This window comes from Oncorhynchus nerka, unplaced genomic scaffold (genome assembly GCF_034236695.1).
Source record: "Oncorhynchus nerka isolate Pitt River unplaced genomic scaffold, Oner_Uvic_2.0 unplaced_scaffold_1276, whole genome shotgun sequence".
In the NCBI taxonomy this organism is placed as follows: domain Eukaryota; kingdom Metazoa; phylum Chordata; class Actinopteri; order Salmoniformes; family Salmonidae; genus Oncorhynchus; species Oncorhynchus nerka.
The window spans coordinates 15163-36040 of record NW_027040069.1 but is presented as its reverse complement, the minus strand read 5'-3'; the positions used below and the strand labels follow the sequence as shown (position 1 = coordinate 36040).

The 20878-nt window shown below is 46.0% G+C and overlaps 1 protein-coding gene across 1 annotated transcript in view; it reads right to left on the bottom strand.

The window, feature by feature from the left end:
* Positions 1 to 14316, bottom strand: part of ugt8 (UDP glycosyltransferase 8) — an 84939-nt gene extending 70623 nt beyond the window's left edge. The window contains exons 1-2 of the mRNA XM_065015785.1: positions 14088 to 14316; positions 5419 to 6057 (exon numbers count right to left, since the gene is read on the bottom strand). Coding sequence (XP_064871857.1) covers positions 5419 to 6057; positions 14088 to 14279 — 831 coding nt within the window. The 5' untranslated portion in view covers positions 14280 to 14316. The remainder of the gene's footprint in view (positions 1 to 5418; positions 6058 to 14087) is intronic.
* Between the last annotated feature and the right edge of the window lie 6562 nt (positions 14317 to 20878).

The window sequence follows — 20878 nt, the reverse complement described above, 5'->3', positions numbered from 1 at the left end:
AGACCAACACTGGAGGAGACCAACCATAGATATAACACTGGAGGAGACCAACACTGGAGGAGACCAACCATAGATATAACACTGGAGGAGACCAACACTGGAGGAGACCAACCATAGATATAACACTGGAGGAGACCAAACACTGGAGGAGACCAACCATAGACATAATACTGGAGGAGACCAACCATAGACATAATACTGGAGGAGACCAACCATAGACATAATACTGGAGGAGACCAACCATAGATATAACACTGGAGGAGACCAACCATAGATATAATACTGGAGGAGACCAACCATAGATATAATACTGGAGGAGACCAACACTGGAGGAGACCAACCATAGATATAACACTGGAGGAGACCAACACTGGAGGAGACCAACCATAGATATAACACTGGAGGAGACCAACCATAGACATAATACTGGAGGAGACCAACCATAGTTATAACACTGGAGGAGACCAACACTGGAGGAGACCAACCATAGATATAACACTGGAGACCAACCATAGATATAACACTGGAGGAGACCAACCATAGATATAACACTGGAGGAGACCAACCATAGATATAACACTGGAGGAGACCAACCATAGATATAACACTGGAGGAGACCAACCATAGATATAACACTGGAGGAGACCAACCATAGATATAACACTGGAGGAGACCAACCATAGATATAACACTGGAGACCAACCATAGATATAACACTGGAGACCAACCATAGACATAATACTGGAGGAGACCAACCATAGATATAACACTGGAGGAGACCCAAACACTGGAGGAGACCAACCATAGATATAACACTGGAGGAGACCAACACTGGAGGAGACCAACCATAGATATAACACTGGAGGAGACCAACCATAGATATAACACTGGAGACCAACCATAGATATAACACTGGAGGAGACCAACCATAGATATAACACTGGAGGAGACCAACACTGGAGGAGACCAACCATAGATATAACACTGGAGGAGACCAACCATAGACATAACACTGGAGGAGACCAACCATAGATATAATACTGGAGGAGACCAACCATAGATATAATACTGGAGGAGACCAACCATAGATATAACACTGGAGGAGACCAACCATAGATATAACACTGGAGGAGACCAACCATAGATATAACACTGGAGGAGACCAACACTGGAGGAGACCAACCATAGATATAACACTGGAGGAGACCAACACTGGAGGAGACCAACACTGGAGGAGACCAACACTGGAGGAGACCAACACTGGAGGAGACCAACCATAGACATAACACTGGAGGAGACCAACACTGGAGGAGACCAACCATAGATATAACACTGGAGGAGACCAACCATAGATATAATACTGGAGGAGACCAACCATAGATATAACACTGGAGGAGACCAACCATAGATATAACACTGGAGGAGACCAACACTGGAGGAGACCAACCATAGATATAACACTGGAGGAGACCAACCATAGATATAACACTGGAGGAGACCAACCATAGATATAACACTGGAGGAGACCAACCATAGATATAACACTGGAGGAGACCAACCATAGATATAACACTGGAGGAGACCAACCATAGATATAACACTGGAGGAGACCAACACTGGAGGAGACCAACCATAGATATAACACTGGAGGAGACCAACACTGGAGGAGACCAACCATAGATATAACACTGGAGGAGACCAACCATAGATATAACACTGGAGGAGACCAACCATAGATATAATACTGGAGGAGACCAACACTGGAGGAGACCAACCATAGATATAACACTGGAGGAGACCAACACTGGAGGAGACCAACCATAGATATAACACTGGAGACCAACCATAGACATAACACTGGAGGAGACCAACCATAGATATAACACTGGAGGAGACCAACCATAGATATAACACTGGAGACCAACACTGGAGGAGACCAACCATAGATATAATACTGGAGGAGACCAACCATAGATATAACACTGGAGGAGACCAACCATAGATATAACACTGGAGGAGACCAACCATAGATATAACACTGGAGGAGACCAACACTGGAGGAGACCAACCATAGATATAACACTGGAGGAGACCAACACTGGAGGAGACCAACCATAGATGTAACACTGGAGGAGACCAACCATAGATGTAACACTGGAGGAGACCAACCATAGATATAACACTGGAGGAGACCAACCATAGATATAACACTGGAGGAGACCAACACTGGAGGAGACCAACCATAGATATAACACTGGAGGAGACCAACACTGGAGGAGACCAACCATAGATATAACACTGGAGGAGACCAACCATAGATATAACACTGGAGGAGACCAACACTGGAGGAGACCAACCATAGATATAACACTGGAGGAGACCAACCATAGATATAACACTGGAGGAGACCAACACTGGAGGAGACCAACCATAGATATAACACTGGAGGAGACCAACCATAGATATAACACTGGAGGAGACCAACCATAGATATAACACTGGAGGAGACCAACCATAGATATAACACTGGAGGAGACCAACCATAGATATAACACTGGAGGAGACCAACACTGGAGGAGACCAACCATAGATATAACACTGGAGGAGACCAACCATAGATATAACACTGGAGGAGACCAACACTGGAGGAGACCAACCATAGATATAACACTGGAGGAGACCAACCATAGATATAACACTGGAGGAGACCAACCATAGATATAACACTGGAGGAGACCAACCATAGATATAACACTGGAGGAGACCAACACTGGAGGAGACCAACCATAGATATAACACTGGAGGAGACCAACACTGGAGGAGACCAACCATAGATGTAACACTGGAGGAGACCAACACTGGAGGAGACCAACCATAGATATAACACTGGAGGAGACCAACCATAGATATAACACTGGAGGACCAACCATAGATATAACACTGGAGGAGACCAACCATAGATATAACACTGGAGGAGACCAACCATAGATATAACACTGGAGGAGACCAACCATAGATATAACACTGGAGGAGACCAACCATAGATATAACACTGGAGGAGACCAACCATAGATATAACACTGGAGGAGACCAACACTGGAGGAGACCAACCATAGATATAACACTGGAGGAGACCAACCATAGATATAACACTGGAGGAGACCAACACTGGAGGAGACCAACCATAGATATAACACTGGAGGAGACCAACCATAGATATAACACTGGAGGAGACCAACACTGGAGGAGACCAACCATAGATATAACACTGGAGGAGACCAACCATAGATATAACACTGGAGGAGACCAACCATAGATATAACACTGGAGGAGACCAACCATAGATATAACACTGGAGGAGACCAACACTGGAGGAGACCAACACTGGAGGAGACCAACCATAGATATAACACTGGAGGAGACCAACCATAGATATAACACTGGAGGAGACCAACCATAGATATAACACTGGAGGAGACCAACCATAGATATAACACTGGAGGAGACCAACCATAGATATAACACTGGAGGAGACCAACCATAGATATAACACTGGAGGAGACCAACCATAGATGTAACACTGGAGGAGACCAACCATAGATATAACACTGGAGGAGACCAACCATAGATATAATACTGGAGGAGACCAACCATAGATATAACACTGGAGGAGACCAACCATAGATATAACACTGGAGGAGACCAACACTGGAGGAGACCAACCATAGATATAACACTGGAGGAGACCAACCATAGATATAACACTGGAGGAGACCAACCATAGATATAACACTGGAGGAGACCAACCATAGATATAACACTGGAGGAGACCAACACTGGAGGAGACCAACCATAGATATAACACTGGAGGAGACCAACACTGGAGGAGACCAACCATAGATATAACACTGGAGGAGACCAACCATAGATATAACACTGGAGGAGACCAACCATAGATATAGATATAACACTGGAGGAGACCAACACTGGAGGAGACCAACCATAGATATAACACTGGAGGAGACCAACACTGGAGGAGACCAACCATAGATATAACACTGGAGGAGACCAACCATAGATGTAACACTGGAGGAGACCAACACTGGAGGAGACCAACCATAGATATAACACTGGAGGAGACCAACCATAGATATAACACTGGAGGAGACCAACACTGGAGGAGACCAACCATAGATATAACACTGGAGGAGACCAACCATAGATATAACACTGGAGGAGACCAACCATAGATATAACACTGGAGGAGACCAACACTGGAGGAGACCAACCATATATATAACACTGGAGGAGACCAACCATAGATATAACACTGGAGGAGACCAACACTGGAGGAGACCAACCATAGATATAACACTGGAGGAGACCAACCATAGATATAACACTGGAGGAGACCAACACTGGAGGAGACCAACCATAGATATAACACTGGAGGAGACCAACCATAGATATAACACTGGAGGAGACCAACCATAGATATAACACTGGAGGAGACCAACCATAGATATAACACTGGAGGAGACCAACACTGGAGGAGACCAACACTGGAGACCAACACTGGAGGAGACCAACCATAGATATAACACTGGAGGAGACCAACCATAGATATAACACTGGAGGAGACCAACCATAGATATAACACTGGAGGAGACCAACCATAGATGTAACACTGGAGGAGACCAACCATAGATATAATACTGGAGGAGACCAACCATAGATATAACACTGGAGGAGACCAACCATAGATATAACACTGGAGGAGACCAACACTGGAGGAGACCAACCATAGATATAACACTGGAGGAGACCAACACTGGAGGAGACCAACCATAGATATAACACTGGAGGAGACCAACCATAGATATAACACTGGAGGAGACCAACCATAGATATAACACTGGAGGAGACCAACCATAGATATAATACTGGAGGAGACCAACACTGGAGGAGACCAACCATAGATATAACACTGGAGACCAACCATAGATATAACACTGGAGGAGACCAACACTGGAGGAGACCAACCATAGATATAACACTGGAGGAGACCAACCATAGATATAACACTGGAGGAGACCAACCATAGATATAACACTGGAGGAGACCAACACTGGAGGAGACCAACCATAGATATAATACTGGAGGAGACCAACACTGGAGGAGACCAACCATAGATATAACACTGGAGGAGACCAACACTGGAGGAGACCAACCATAGATATAATACTGGAGGAGACCAACACTGGAGGAGACCAACCATAGATATAACACTGGAGGAGACCAACCATAGATATAACACTGGAGGAGACCAACACTGGAGGAGACCAACACTGTTGAGGTTAGTACACACAAAACACAGGTTTTGTGTGTGTGTGTGTGTGTGTGTGTGTGTATACTAACCTGAGGTAACGGGCTGGCAGGTTTGGTCAGTATCCCCCCTACATAGACAACATGTGGTAGAGTGGGCCTCGGAAACTCCAGGGCCAGATCAGTAGACAACATCCACAGCCTGCTCCCCTGAACCAGATCCTGCATGGCCACCCGCGGCTCCACACCGTGCTTCCTCATGATGCGCTCGTACTTAGGTAACACCAGGTACTGAACACCGAACCGGGATACCAGGTACACCGCCGTGTTGGTAATCCTCTGGACCAGAGACATCTGATCGGTGAGGAGAGAGTTGAACTCTGGGACGTACGAGAGAGGGGCAGGGGCCCCGACCTCCGCCGGGTACCATAGGCCCGTGGAAAAGACAGCGTAGGGAACCCCGAGGATGTGAGCGATCACGAACCCACACATCTCGTTGGGGTCGACCAATAAAAGGTCAAATTTGGCATCCTTGAGTTGGGTCATGACCTCTTTGTTTCCCACAACGGCGTCGCAGTTCTGGGCGTAGTGGTCGAGGATGTCGAAGAGTTCCAACGCCGTGAGACGACCGGAGAAGATGTTGCTGACCTTTGACTGGAGGAAACTGTCGGCTGTGGAGGAGTTGAAGATGCCTGGGTAACGCTGGAAGGTGTAGTGGGGGGAGGGGGGCACCTAGAGGAGAGGGTAGGAGAGGAGAGGGAGGAGAGGAGAGAGGAGAGGAGAGGAGGAGAGGAGACTGGAGGAGGAGAGGAGAGAGGGGAGGAGAGGAAGAGGAAGAAGAAGAAGAAGAGAGAGAGAAGAGAGAGAGAAGAGAAGAGAAAAGAGAAGAGAAGAGAAGAGGAGAGGAGAGGAGAGTGGTAGAGAGAGGAGAGGAGAGGAGAGTGGAGGAGAGGGAGGAGAGGAGAGGAAGAGAGGAGAGGAGAGGAGAGAGAGGAGAGGAGAGGAGAGGAGACTGGAGGAGAGAGGAGAGGAGAGGAGAGTGGTAGAGAGGAGAGGAGAGGAGAGTGGTAGAGAGGAGAGAGGAGAGGAGAGGGAGGAGAGGAGAGGAGAGGAGAGAGGGACTGGGAGAGGAGAGAGGAGAGGAGAGAGAGTGGTGGAGAGGAGAGAGAGAGAGTGGTGGAGGAGAGGAGAGAGTGGTGGAGAGAGAGAGGAGAGACAGGAGAGGAGTGGAGAGAGAGGAGAGGAGAGAGAGAGTGGAGGAGAGGAGAAGAGAAGAGGAGAGGAGAGGAGACCAACCATAGATATAACACTGGAGGAGAGGGAGAGGAGAGTGGAGAGGAGAGGAGAGGAGAGGAGAGGAGAGGATAAGAGAGGAGAGGAGAGAGAGGAGAGGAGAGTGGTGGAGAGGAGAGTGGAGAGGAGGTGGAGGAGAGGAGAGAGAGAGGAGAGGAGAGGAGAGAGAAGAGAGAGAGAAGAGAAGAGAAGAGGGAGAGAAGAGGAGAGGGAGAGGAGAGAGGAGAGGAGAGGAAGAGGAGAGGAGAGGAGGGAGGAGAGGAGAGTGGTGGAGAGGAGAGAGAGAAGAGAGAGAGAGGAGAGAGTGGTAGGAGAGGAGAGTGGTAGAGAGAGGAGAGGAGAGGAGAGTGGTGGAGAGGAGAGGAGGAGAGGAGAGGAGAGAGGAGAGGAGAGAGGAGAGGGAGAGAGGGAGGAGAGGAGAGAGAGAGAGAGAGGAGAGGAGAGAGGAGAGAGAGGAGGAGGAGGAGAGGAGAGGAGAGGAGAGGAGAGGAGAGGGAGGAGAGAGAGGAGTGGGAGAGGAGAGGAGAGTGGAGGAGAGTGGAGAGGAGAGGAGAGGAGAGGAGAGGAGAGGAGAGAGAGAGAGAGAGGAGAGGAGAGGAGAGGAGAGGAGAGGAGAGGAGAGGAGAGGAGAGGAGAGGAGAGGAGAGGGTAGGATAGGAGGAGAGGAGAGGAGAGGTGGTAGAAGAGGAGAGGAGAGGAGAGGAGGTGGAGAGAGAAGAGAGGAGAGGAGAGGAGAGGAGAGGAGAGGAGAGGAGAGGAGAGGAGAGGAGAGGAGGAGAGAGGAGAGGAGAAGAGAGGAGAGGAGAGGAGAGGGAGAGAGGAGAGAGGAGAGGAGAGGAGCGGAGAGGTCTTTATTATCCCAAGGGGCAATATAGTAACATGTACACAGCTAACATTACTAGACTACTACAGCTAACATTACTAGGTTACCACAGCTAACAGTACAAAGCTACTAGGTTACTACAGCTAACAGTACTAGGTTACTACAGCTAACAGTACTAGACTACTACAGCTAACAGTACTAGACTACTACAGCTAACAGTACTAGACTACTACAGCTAACAGTACTAGACTACTACAGCTAACAGTACTAGGTTACTACAGCTAACAGTACTAGGTTACTACAGCTAACAGTACTAGGTTACTACAGCTAACAGTACTAGACTACTACAGCTAACAGTACTAGACTACTACAGCTAACAGTACTAGACTACTACAGCTAACAGTACTAGGTTACTACAGCTAACAGTACTAGGTTACTACAGCTAACAGGTTCTAGAGGTAGCTCTCCTGATCAACAGCTAACAGGTTCTAGAGGTAGCTCCCCTGATCAACAGCTAACAGGTTCTAGAGGTAGCTCCCCTGATCAACAGCTAACAGGTTCTAGAGGTAGCTCCCCTGATCAACAGCTAACAGGTTCTAGAGGTAGCTCCCCTGATCAACAGCCAACAGGTTCTAGAGGTAGCTCCCCTGATCAACAGCTAACAGGTTCTAGAGGTAGCTCCCCTGATCAACAGCTAACAGGTTCTAGAGGTAGCTCCCCTGATCAACAGGTTCTAGAGGTAGCTCCCCTGATCAACAGCTAACAGGTTCTAGAGGTAGCTCCCCTGATCAACAGCTAACAGGTTCTAGAGGTAGCTCCCCTAATCAACAGCTAACAGGTTCTAGAGGTAGCTCCCCTGATCAACAGCTAACAGGTTCTAGAGGTAGCTCCCTTGATCAACAGCTAACAGGTTCTAGAGGTAGCTCCCCTGATCAACAGCTATCAGGTTCTAGAGGTAGCTCTCCTGATCAACAGCTAACAGGTTCTAGAGGTAGCTCCCCTGATCAACAGCTAACAGGTTCTAGAGGCAGCTCCCCTGATCAACAGCTAACAGGTTCTAGAGGCAGCTCTCCGGATCAACAGCTGACAGGTTCTAGAGGTAGCTCCCCTGATCAACAGCTAACAGGTTCTAGAGGTAGCTCCCCTGATCAACAGCTGACAGGTTCTAGAGGTAGCTCCCCTGATCAACAGCTAACAGGTTCTAGAGGCAGCTCCCCTGATCAACAGCTAACAGGTTCTAGAGGTAGCTCCCCTGATCAACAGCTGACAGGTTCTAGAGGTAGCTCCCCTGATCAACAGCTAACAGGTTCTAGAGGTAGCTCCCCTGATCAACAGCTAACAGGTTCTAGGAGGTAGCTCCCCTGATCAACAGCTAACAGGTTCTAGAGGTAGCTCCCCTGATCAACAGCTAACAGGTTCTAGAGGCAGCTCCCCTGATCAACAGCTAACAGGTTCTAGAGGCAGCTCCCCTGATCAACAGCTAACAGGTTCTAGAGGTAGCTCCCCTGATCAACAGCTAACAGGTTCTAGAGGCAGCTCCCCTGATCAACAGCTAACAGGTTCTAGAGGCAGCTCCCCTGATCAACAGCTAACAGGTTCTAGAGGCAGCTCCCCTGATCAACAGCTAACAGGTTCTAGAGGTAGCTCCCCTGCTCAACAGCTAACAGGTTCTAGAGGTAGCTCCCCTGATCAACAGCTATCAGGTTCTAGAGGTAGCTCTCCTGATCAACAGCTAACAGGTTCTAGAGGTAGCTCCCCTGATCAACAGCTAACAGGTTCTAGAGGCAGCTCCCCTGATCAACAGCTAACAGGTTCTAGAGGCAGCTCTCCGGATCAACAGCTGACAGGTTCTAGAGGTAGCTCCCCTGATCAACAGCTAACAGGTTCTAGAGGTAGCTCCCCTGATCAACAGCTGACAGGTTCTAGAGGTAGCTCCCCTGATCAACAGCTAACAGGTTCTAGAGGCAGCTCCCCTGATCAACAGCTAACAGGTTCTAGAGGTAGCTCCCCTGATCAACAGCTGACAGGTTCTAGAGGTAGCTCCCCTGATCAACAGCTAACAGGTTCTAGAGGTAGCTCCCCTGATCAACAGCTAACAGGTTCTAGGAGGTAGCTCCCCTGATCAACAGCTAACAGGTTCTAGAGGTAGCTCCCCTGATCAACAGCTGACAGGTTCTAGAGGTAGCTCCCCTGATCAACAGCTAACAGGTTCTAGAGGTAGCTCCCCTGATCAACAGCTAACAGGTTCTAGAGGTAGCTCCCTGATCAACAGCTGACAGGTTCTAGAGGTAGCTCCCTGATCAACAGCTAACAGGTTCTAGAGGTAGCTCCCTGATCAACAGCTAACAGGTTCTAGAGGTAGCTCCCTGATCAACAGCTAACAGGTTCTAGAGGTAGCTCCCCTGATCAACAGCTAACAGGTTCTAGGAGGTAGCTCCCCTGATCAACAGCTAACAGGTTCTAGAGGTAGCTCCCCTGATCAACAGCTAACAGGTTCTAGAGGCAGCTCCCCTGATCAACAGCTAACAGGTTCTAGAGGCAGCTCCCCTGATCAACAGCTAACAGGTTCTAGAGGCAGCTCCCCTGATCAACAGCTAACAGGTTCTAGAGGAAGCTCCCCTGATCAACAGCTAACAGGTTCTAGAGGTAGCTCCCCTGATCAACAGCTAACAGGTTCTAGAGGTAGCTCCCCTGATCAACAGCTAACAGGTTCTAGGAGGTAGCTCCCCTGATCAACAGCTAACAGGTTCTAGAGGTAGCTCCCCTGATCAACAGCTAACAGGTTCTAGAGGTAGCTCCCCTGATCAACAGCTAACAGGTTCTAGAGGTAGCTCCCCTGATCAACAGCTAACAGGTTCTAGAGGCAGCTCCCCTGATCAACAGCTAACAGGTTCTAGAGGCAGCTCCCCTGATCAACAGCTAACAGGTTCTAGAGGTAGCTCCCCTAATCAACAGCTAACAGGTTCTAGAGGCAGCTCCCCTGATCAACAGCTAACAGGTTCTAGAGGTAGCTCCCCTGATCAACAGCTAACAGGTTCTAGAGGCAGCTCCCCTGATCAACAGCTAACAGGTTCTAGAGGTAGCTCCCCTGATCAACAGTAAACAGGTTCTGTAAAGGCGTTCCAGTCAGCCATAATGGAGCTGCTTGTTAGTTTAATTTCCAGGGTCTAAGTAACCCACAGAGATGGTAAACAATGTTTTATGAGTGTGTACGTTACAACCTACAGTGACAAAGTAAACATAGGCGAAATCTAAGGTTTGTCTGTCTCACCCTCAACACTAACACATCATGTGGGGAATTAACCCTGGGAGAATATATTTACGAGTTGTTGTTTTTTTAAACATGGCCACAAGAAAACTGAGGGAGATTTTAAGGAAATGTGTTTTAGTAAAATGTTCAGTTTAAATTGTTAAAAGTAGTCATTGTGCATACAGTCATTTGGTTTGTTAAACTTTGAAATCAGTGGTTTTTCTTAGGCAGACATTTTAAGTAAAAAAATGTGCAATTCTGTTACCGTGGAAATGACCTTACGTTCATTACAATGACCCTGCTACTTAGTAACACAATGTTACCTGGCCCCCCTCTGACCCTCTACTTAGTAACACAATGTTACCTGGCCCCCCTCTGACCCTCTACTTAGTAACACAATGTTACCTGGCCCCCCTCTGACCCTCTACTTAGTAACACAATGTTACCTGGCCCACCTCTGACCCTCTACTTAGTAACACAATGTTACCTGGCCCACCTCTGACCCTCTACTTAGTAATACAATGTTACCTGGCCCCCCTCTGACCCTCTACTTAGTAACACAATGTTACCTGGCCCCCCTCTGACCCTGCTACTTAGTAACACAATGTTACCTGGCCCCCCTCTGACCCTGCTACTTAGTAACACAATGTTACCTGGCCCACCTCTGACCCTGCTACTTAGTAACACAATGTTACCTGGCCCACCTCTGACACCTCTGACCCTGCTACTTAGTAACACAATGTTACCTGGCCCCCCTCTGACCCTCTACTTAGTAACACAATGTTACCTGGCCCACTTCTGACCCTCTACTTAGTAACACAATGTTACCTGGCCCACCTCTGACCCTGCTACTTAGTAACACAATGTTACCTGGCCCCCTCTGACCCTGCTACTTAGTAACACAATGTTACCTGGCCCACCTCTGACCCTCTACTTAGTAACACAATGTTACCTGGCCCACTTCTGACCCTCTACTTAGTAACACAATGTTACCTGGCCCACCTCTGACACCAATGACCCTGCTACTTAGTAACACAATGTTACCTGGCCCACCTCTGACCCTCTACTTAGTAACACAATGTTACCTGGCCCACCTCTGACCCTCTACTTAGTAACACAATGTTACCTGGCCCACCTCTGACCCTCTACTTAGTAACACAATGTTACCTGGCCCCCTCTGACCCTCTACTTAGTAACACAATGTTACCTGGCCCCCTCTGACCCTCTACTTAGTAACACAATGTTACCTGGCCCACCTCTGACCCTCTACTTAGTAACACAATGTTACCTGGCCCACCTCTGACCCTCTACTTAGTAACACAATGTTACCTGGCCCACCTCTGACCCTCTACTTAGTAACACAATGTTACCTGGCCCACCTCTGACCCTCTACTTAGTAACACAATGTTACCTGGCCCACCTCTGACCCTCTACTTAGTAACACAATGTTACCTGGCCCACCTCTGACCTCTACTTAGTAACACAATGTTACCTGGCCCACCTCTGACCCTCTACTTAGTAACACAATGTTACCTGGCCCCCTCTGACCCTCTACTTAGTAACACAATGTTACCTGGCCCACCTCTGACCCTCTACTTAGTAACACAATGTTACCTGGCCCCCCTCTGACCCTCTACTTAGTAACACAATGTTACCTGGCCCACCTCTGACCCTCTACTTAGTAACACAATGTTACCTGGCCCACCTCTGACCCTCTACTTAGTAACACAATGTTACCTGGCCCCCTCTGACCCTCTACTTAGTAACACAATGTTACCTGGCCCACCTCTGACCCTCTACTTAGTAACACAATGTTACCTGGCCCACCTCTGACCCTCTACTTAGTAACACAATGTTACCTGGCCCCCCTCTGACCCTCTACTTAGTAACACAATGTTACCTGGCCCACCTCTGACCCTCTACTTAGTAACACAATGTTACCTGGCCCACCTCTGACCCTCTACTTAGTAACACAATGTTACCTGGCCCCCTCTGACCCTCTACTTAGTAACACAATGTTACCTGGCCCACCTCTGACCCTCTACTTAGTAACACAATGTTACCTGGCCCACCTCTGACCCTCTACTTAGTAACACAATGTTACCTGGCCCACCTCTGACCTACTTAGTAACACAATGACCTCTACTTAGTAACACAATGTTACCTGGCCCACCTCTGACCCTCTACTTAGTAACACAATGTTACCTGGCCCACCTCTGACCCTCTACTTAGTAACACAATGTTACCTGGCCCACCTCTGACCCTCTACTTAGTAACACAATGTTACCTGGCCCACCTCTGACCCTCTACTTAGTAACACAATGTTACCTGGCCCCTCTGACCCCTCTGTAACACAATGTTACCTCTGACCCTCTACTTAGTAACACAATGTTACCTGGCCCACCTCTGACCTCTACTTAGTAACACAATGTTACCTGGCCCACCTCTGACCCTCTACTTAGTAACACAATGTTACCTGGCCCACCTCTGACCCTCTACTTAGTAACACAATGTTACCTGGCCCACCTCTGACCCTCTACTTAGTAACACAATGTTACCTGGCCCACCTCTGACCCTCTACTTAGTAACACAATGTTACCTGGCCCCCTCTGACCCTCTACTTAGTAACACAATGTTACCTGGCCCACCTCTGACCCTCTACTTAGTAACACAATGTTACCTGGCCCACCTCTGACACCAATGACCCTGCTACTTAGTAACACAATGTTACCTGGCCCCCCTCTGACCCTCTACTTAGTAACACAATGTTACCTGGCCCACCTCTGACCCTCTACTTAGTAATACAATGTTACCTGGCCCACCTCTGACCCTCTACTTAGTACACAATGTTACCTGGCCCACCTCTGACCCTCTACTTAGTAACACAATGTTACCTAGCCCACCTCTGACACCTCTGACCCTCTACTTAGTAACACAATGTTACCTGGCCCACCTCTGACACTCTACTTAGTAACACAATGTTACCTGGCCCACTTCTGACCCTCTACTTAGTAACACAATGTTACCTGGCCCACCTCTGACCCTCTACTTAGTAACACAATGTTACCTGGCCCACCTCTGACCCTCTACTTAGTAACACAATGTTACCTGGCCCACCTCTGACCCTCTACTTAGTAACACAATGTTACCTGGCCCACCTCTGACCCTCTACTTAGTAACACAATGTTACCTGGCCCCCCTCTGACCCTGCTACTTAGTAACACAATGTTACCTGGCCCACCTCTGACCCTCTACTTAGTAACACAATGTTACCTGGCCCACCTCTGACCCTCTACTTAGTAACACAATGTTACCTGGCCCACCTCTGACCCTCTACTTAGTAACACAATGTTACCTGCCCCACCTCTGACCCTCTACTTAGTAACACAATGTTACCTGGCGCCCCTCTGACAGCAGGAAGGAAGTATCATGTCCCTGGAGGTGGAGTTCTGTTGCCAGGGTCTTGAAGATGTAGAGATGGGACTCAAACATGATGGGAGGGACTACGATGATCCTGGAGGACCAGCATGCACTGGGGTACAGGGAGAGGTGGAGGAGGAGGGAGAGGAGCGACGGGGGAGGGTGCATGGCTGGGAGGAACAGCGGGGAGGAGAGGAAGAGAGAGAAAAAAACGAGGACAGAACACATATTAATCAGGCTGAATCAGGATCAATAAAATCAGGACAGAACACGTATTAATCAGGCTGAATCAGGATCAATAAAATCAGGACAGAACACGTATTAATCAGGCTGAATCAGGATCAATAACATCAGGACAGAACACATATTTATCAGGATCAATAACATCAGGACAGAACACATATTTATCAGGATCAATAACATCAGGACAGAACACATATTTATCAGGATCAATAACATCAGGACAGAACACATATTTATCAGGATCAATAACATCAGGACAGAACACATATTTATCAGGCTGAATCAGGATCAATGACATCAGGACAGAACACATATTTATCAGGATCAATAACATCAGGACAGAGCACGTATTTATCAGGATCAATGACATCAGGACAGAACACATATTTATCAGGATCAATAACATCAGGACAGAGCACGTATTTATCAGAATCAATAACATTAGGACAGAACACGTATTTATCAGGATCAATGACATCAGGACAGAACACGTATTTATCAGGATCAATAACATCAGGACAGAACACATATTTATCAGGATCAATAACATCAGGACAGAACACATATTTATCAGGATCAATAAAATCAGGACAGAACACATATTTATCAGGATCAATAACATCAGGACAGAACACATATTTATCAGGCTGAATCAGGATCAATAACATCAGGACAGAACACATATTTATCAGGGATCAGGATCAAAACATCAGGACAGAAACATATTTATCAGGATCAATAACATCAGGACAGAACACATATTTATTTATCAGGACAGATCATTTATAACATCAGGACAGAACACATATTTATCAGGATCAATAACATCAGGACAGAATGTGTATTTATCAGGATCAATAACATAGGTTAACATATTTATCAGGATCAAAACAGAACACATATTTATCAGGATCAATAAAATCAGGACAGAACACATATTTATCAGGATCAATAACATCAGGACAGAACACATATTTATCAGGCTGAATCAGGATCAATAACATCAGGACAGAACACATATTATTCAGGCTGAATCAGGATCAATAACATCAGAACAGAACACATATTTATCAGGATCAATAACATCAGAACAGAACACATGTTTATCAGGATCAATAACATCAGGACAGAACACATATTTATCAGGATCAATAACATCAGGACAGAACACATATTTATCAGGATCAATAACATCAGGACAGAACACATATTTATTCAGGACAGAACACATATTTATCAGGATCAATAACATCAGGACAGAACACATATTTATCAGGATCAATAACAATCAAATCAGGACAGAACACATATTTATCAGGATCAATAACATCAGGACAGAACACATATTTATCAGGATCAATAACATCAGGACAGAACACATATTTATCAGGATCAATAACATCAGGACAGAACACATATTTATCAGGATCAATAACATCAGGACAGAACACATATTTATCAGGATCAATAACATCAGGACAGAACACATATTTATCAGGATCAATAACATCAGGACAGAACACATATTTATCAGGATCAATAACATCAGGACAGAACACATATTTATCAGGATCAATAACATCAGGACAGAACACATATTTATCAGGATCAATAACATCAGGACAGAACACATATTTATCAGGATCAATAACATCAGGACAGAACACATATTTATCAGGATCAATAACATCGGGACAGAACACATTTATCAGGCTGTATCAGGATCAATAACATCAGGACAGAACACATATTTATCAGGATCAATAACATCAGGACAGAACACATATTTATCAGGATCAATAACATCAGGACAGAACACATATTTATCAGGATCAATAACATCGGGAAAGAACACACATTTATCAGGCTGTATCAGGATCAATAACATCAGGACAGAACACATATTTATCAGGATCAATAACATCAGGACAGAACACATATTTATCAGGATCAATAACATCAGGACAGAACACATATTTTTATCAGGATCAATAACATCAGGACAGAACACATATTTATCAGGATCAATAACATCAGGACAGAACACATATTTATCAGGATCAATAACATCAGGACAGAACACATATTTATCAGGATCAATAACATCAGGACAGAACACATATTTATCAGGATCAATAACATCAGGACAGAACACATATTTATCAGGATCAATAACATCAGGACAGAACACATATTTTTATCAGACAGAACACATATTTATCAGGATCAATAACATCAGGACAGAACACATATTTATCAGGATCAATAACATCAGGACAGAACACATATTTATCAGGATCAATAACATCAGGACAGAACACATATTTATCAGGCTGAATCAGGATCAATAACATCAGGACAGAACACATATTTATCAGGCTTTATCAGGATCAATAACATCAGGACAGAACACATATTTATCAGGTAACTTTATCAGGATCAATAACATCAGGACAGAACACATATTTATCAGGCTTTATCAGGATCAATAACATCAGGACAGAACACATATTTATCAGGCTTATCAGGATCAATAACATCAGGACAGAACACATATTTATCAGGATCAATAACATCGGGACAGAACACATATTTATCAGGCTGAATGATCAATAACATCAGGACAGAACACATATTTATCAGGATCAATAACATCAGGACAGAACACATATTTATCAGGCTGAATCAGGATCAATAACATCTCTCTCTCTCTTGCCATACTGTTGAATCTAACACTCAGAACCCAGTTTACAGCCTGTGTGTGTGTGTGTGCGTGCGTGCGTGCGTGCGTGCGTGCGTGCGTGCGTGTGACTAAACGGTCTAAGTATACAATAGGTAACTGATTAGTGGTTAGGAGGCATTATGAGGGTGTGTTGTCAGACTCATGAAATGTGAGCTCCAAATGTTTCCCTGTTCCCTTCATAGTGCACTACTTTAGACCAGGGTCCTATGGAACCCTGTTCCCTTCATAGTGCACTACTTTAGACCAGAGTCCTATGAAACCCTGTTCCCTTCATAGTGCACTACTTTAGACCAGAGTCCTATGTTCCCTTCATAGTGCACTACTTTAGACCAGAGTCCTATGTTCCCTTCATAGTGCACTACTTTAGACCAGAGTCCTATGGAACCCTGTTCCCTTCATAGTGCACTACTTTAGACCAGAGTCCTATGAAACCCTGTTCCCTTCATAGTGCACTACTTTAGACCAGAGTCCTATGTTCCCTTCATAGTTAGACCAGAGTCCTATGGAACCCTGTTCCCTTCATAGTGCACTACTTTAGACCAGAGTCCTATGGAACCCTGTTCCCTTCATAGTGCACTACTTTAGACCAGAGTCCTATGGAACCCTGTTCCCTTCATAGTGCACTACTTTAGACCAGAGTCCTATGAAACCCTTCCCTTCATAGTGCACTACTTTAGACCAGAGTCCTATGAAACTACTTTAGACCAGAGTCCTTCTGTTCCCTTCACTACTTTAGACCAGAGTCCTATGTTCCCTTCATAGTGCACTACTTTAGACCAGAGTCCTATGAAACCCTGTTCCCTTCATAGTGCACTACTTTAGACCAGAGTCCTATGGAACCCTGTTCCCTTCATAGTGCACTACTTTAGACCAGAGTCCTATGAAACCCTGTTCCCTTTAGACCAGAGTCCATGTTCCCTTCATAGACCAGAGTCCTATGAAACCCCCTTCATAGTGCACTACTTTAGACCAGAGTCCTATGTTCCCTTCATAGTGCACTACTTTAGACCAGGGCCTTATGGGGGATAATATGCCATTTGGGATTCAGAGGTGTATCTGACAGGCTTTCGAACAGCGGCTCACCTGTGGCACCGTTATGCAATGTGATCTGTGTGTGAGTGGTAGAGGTTTTGTTAGGTAGCGATAGACGTGACCTGGTAAGATTATGTGGTGAGCTACAAACTTACCCCTGTCTGTCTGTCTGTCTGTCTGTCTGTCTGTCTGTCTGTCTGTCTGTCTCTCCCTCCCTCCCTCCCTCCCTCCGGCAGCACCTGATCCCAGATAAATAATTGTTGTTGTTTCAGGTTATGACCCTGTTCCCTTGGACTAACTTTATCTACTATTCCGTATATCCTAACCTCCCTCCCTGTTTCCCTCCTACTCCCTCCCTCCCTCCCTCTCCCCCCTCCCTCCCTCCTATGGAACCCCTCCCTCCCCCCTCCCCCCTCCCTCCCTCCGGCAGCACCTGATCCCAGATAAATAATTGTTGTTGTTTCAGGTTATGATTCCTGCTTGGATAACTTTATCTACTATTCCGAATTAATGAATGTTTTATTCTTTATGCGGTGCAGAACACCGGAAGAATCAGCACTGAATTATCACCCTGAATCAGCACTGAATTATCACCCTGAATCAGTGGAGGAATCACCCTGAATCAGTGGAAGAATCAGCACTGAATTATCACCCTGAATCAGTGGAGGAATCACCCTGAATCAGTGGAGGAATCAGCACTGAATTATCACCCTGAATTAGTGGAGGAATCACCCTGAATTAGTGGAAGAATCAGCACTGAATTATCACCCTGAATCAGTGGAGGAATCACCCTGAATCAGTGGAGGAATCAGCACTGAATTATCACCCTGAATCAGTGGAGGAATCACCCTGAATCAGTGGAGGAATCAGCACTGAATTATCACCCTGAATTAGTGGAGGAATCACCCTGAATCAGTGGAGGAATCAGCACTGAATTATCACCCTGAATTAGTGGAAGAATCAGCACTGAATTATCACCCTGAATCAGTGGAGGAATCACCCTGAATCAGTGGAGGAATCAGCACTGAATTATCACCCTGAATCAGTGGAGGAATCACCCTGAATCAGTGGAGGAATCAGCACTGAATTATCACCCTGAATCAGTGGAGGAATCAGCACTGAATTATTACCCTGAATCAGTGGAAGAATCAGCACTGAATTATCACCCTGAATCAGTGGAAGAATCACCCTGAATCAGTGGAGGAATCAGCACTGAATTATCACCCTGAATCAGTGGAAGAATCAGCACTGAATTATCACCCTGAATCAGTGGAGGAATCACCCTGAATCAGTGGAAGAATCAGCACTGAATTATCACCCTGAATCAGTGGAAGAATCACCCTGAATCATGGACCCTGAATCAGTGGAGGAATTATCACCCTGAATCAGTGGAAGAATCAGCACTGAATTATCACCCTGAATCAGTGGAGGAATCACCCTGAATCAGTGGAAGAATCAGCACTGAATTATCACCCTGAATCAGTGGAAGAATCACCCTGAATCAGTGGAGGAATCAGCACTGAATTATCACCCTGAATCAGTGGAAGAATCAGCACTGAATTATCACCCTGAATTAGTGGAGGAATCACCCTGAATCAGTGGAGGAATCAGCACTGAATTATCACCCTGAATCAGTGGAGGAATCACCCTGAATCAGTGGAGGAATTATCACCCTGAATCAGTGGAGGAATCAGCACTGAATCAGTGAATCAGAGGAATCAGCACTGAATTATCACCCCGAATCAGTGGAAGAATCACCCTGAATCAGTGGAAGAATCAGCACTGAATTATCACCCTGAATCAGTGGAAGAATCACCCTGAATCAGTGGAGGAATCAGCACTGAATTATCACCCTGAATCAGTGGAAGAATCAGCACTGAATTATCACCCTGAATCAGTGGAAGAATCACCCTGAATCAGTGGAAGAATCAGCACTGAATTATCACCCTGAATCAGTGGAAGAATCAGCACTGAATTATCACCCTGAATCAGTGGAAGAATCAGCACTGAATTATCACCCTGAATCAGTGGAAGAATCAGCCTGAATCAGTGGAGGAATCACCCTGAATCAGTGGAAGAATCACCCAGCACTGAATTATCACCCTGAATCAGTGGAAGAATCACCCTGAATCAGTGGAAGAATCACCCTGAATCAGTGGAAGAATCACCCTGAATCAGTGGAAGAATCACCCTGAATCAGTGGAAGAATCACCCTGAATCAGTGGAAGAATCACCCTGAATCAGTGGAAGAATCACCCTGAATCAGTGGAAGACAGTGGAAGAATCACCCTGAATCAGTGGAAGAATCAACCTGAATCAGTGGAAGAATCACCCTGAATCAGTGGAAGAATCACCCTGAATCAGTGGAAGAATCACCCTGAATCAGTGGAAGAATCACCCTGAATCAGTGGAAGAATCACCCTGAATCAGTGGAAGAATCACCCTGAATCAGTGGAAGAATCACCCTGAATCAGTGGAAGAATCAACCTGAATCAGTGGAAGAATCACCCTGAATCAGTGGAAGAATCACCCTGAATCAGTGGAAGAATCACCCTGAATCAGTGGAAGAATCACCCTGAATCAGTGGAAGAATCAGCACTGAATTATCACCCTGAATCAGTGGAGGAATCACCCTGAATCAGTGGAAGAATCACCCTGAATCAGTGGAAGAATCAGCACTGAATTATCACCCTGAATCAGTGGAGGAATCAGCACTGAATTATCACCCTGAATCAGTGGAGGAATCAGC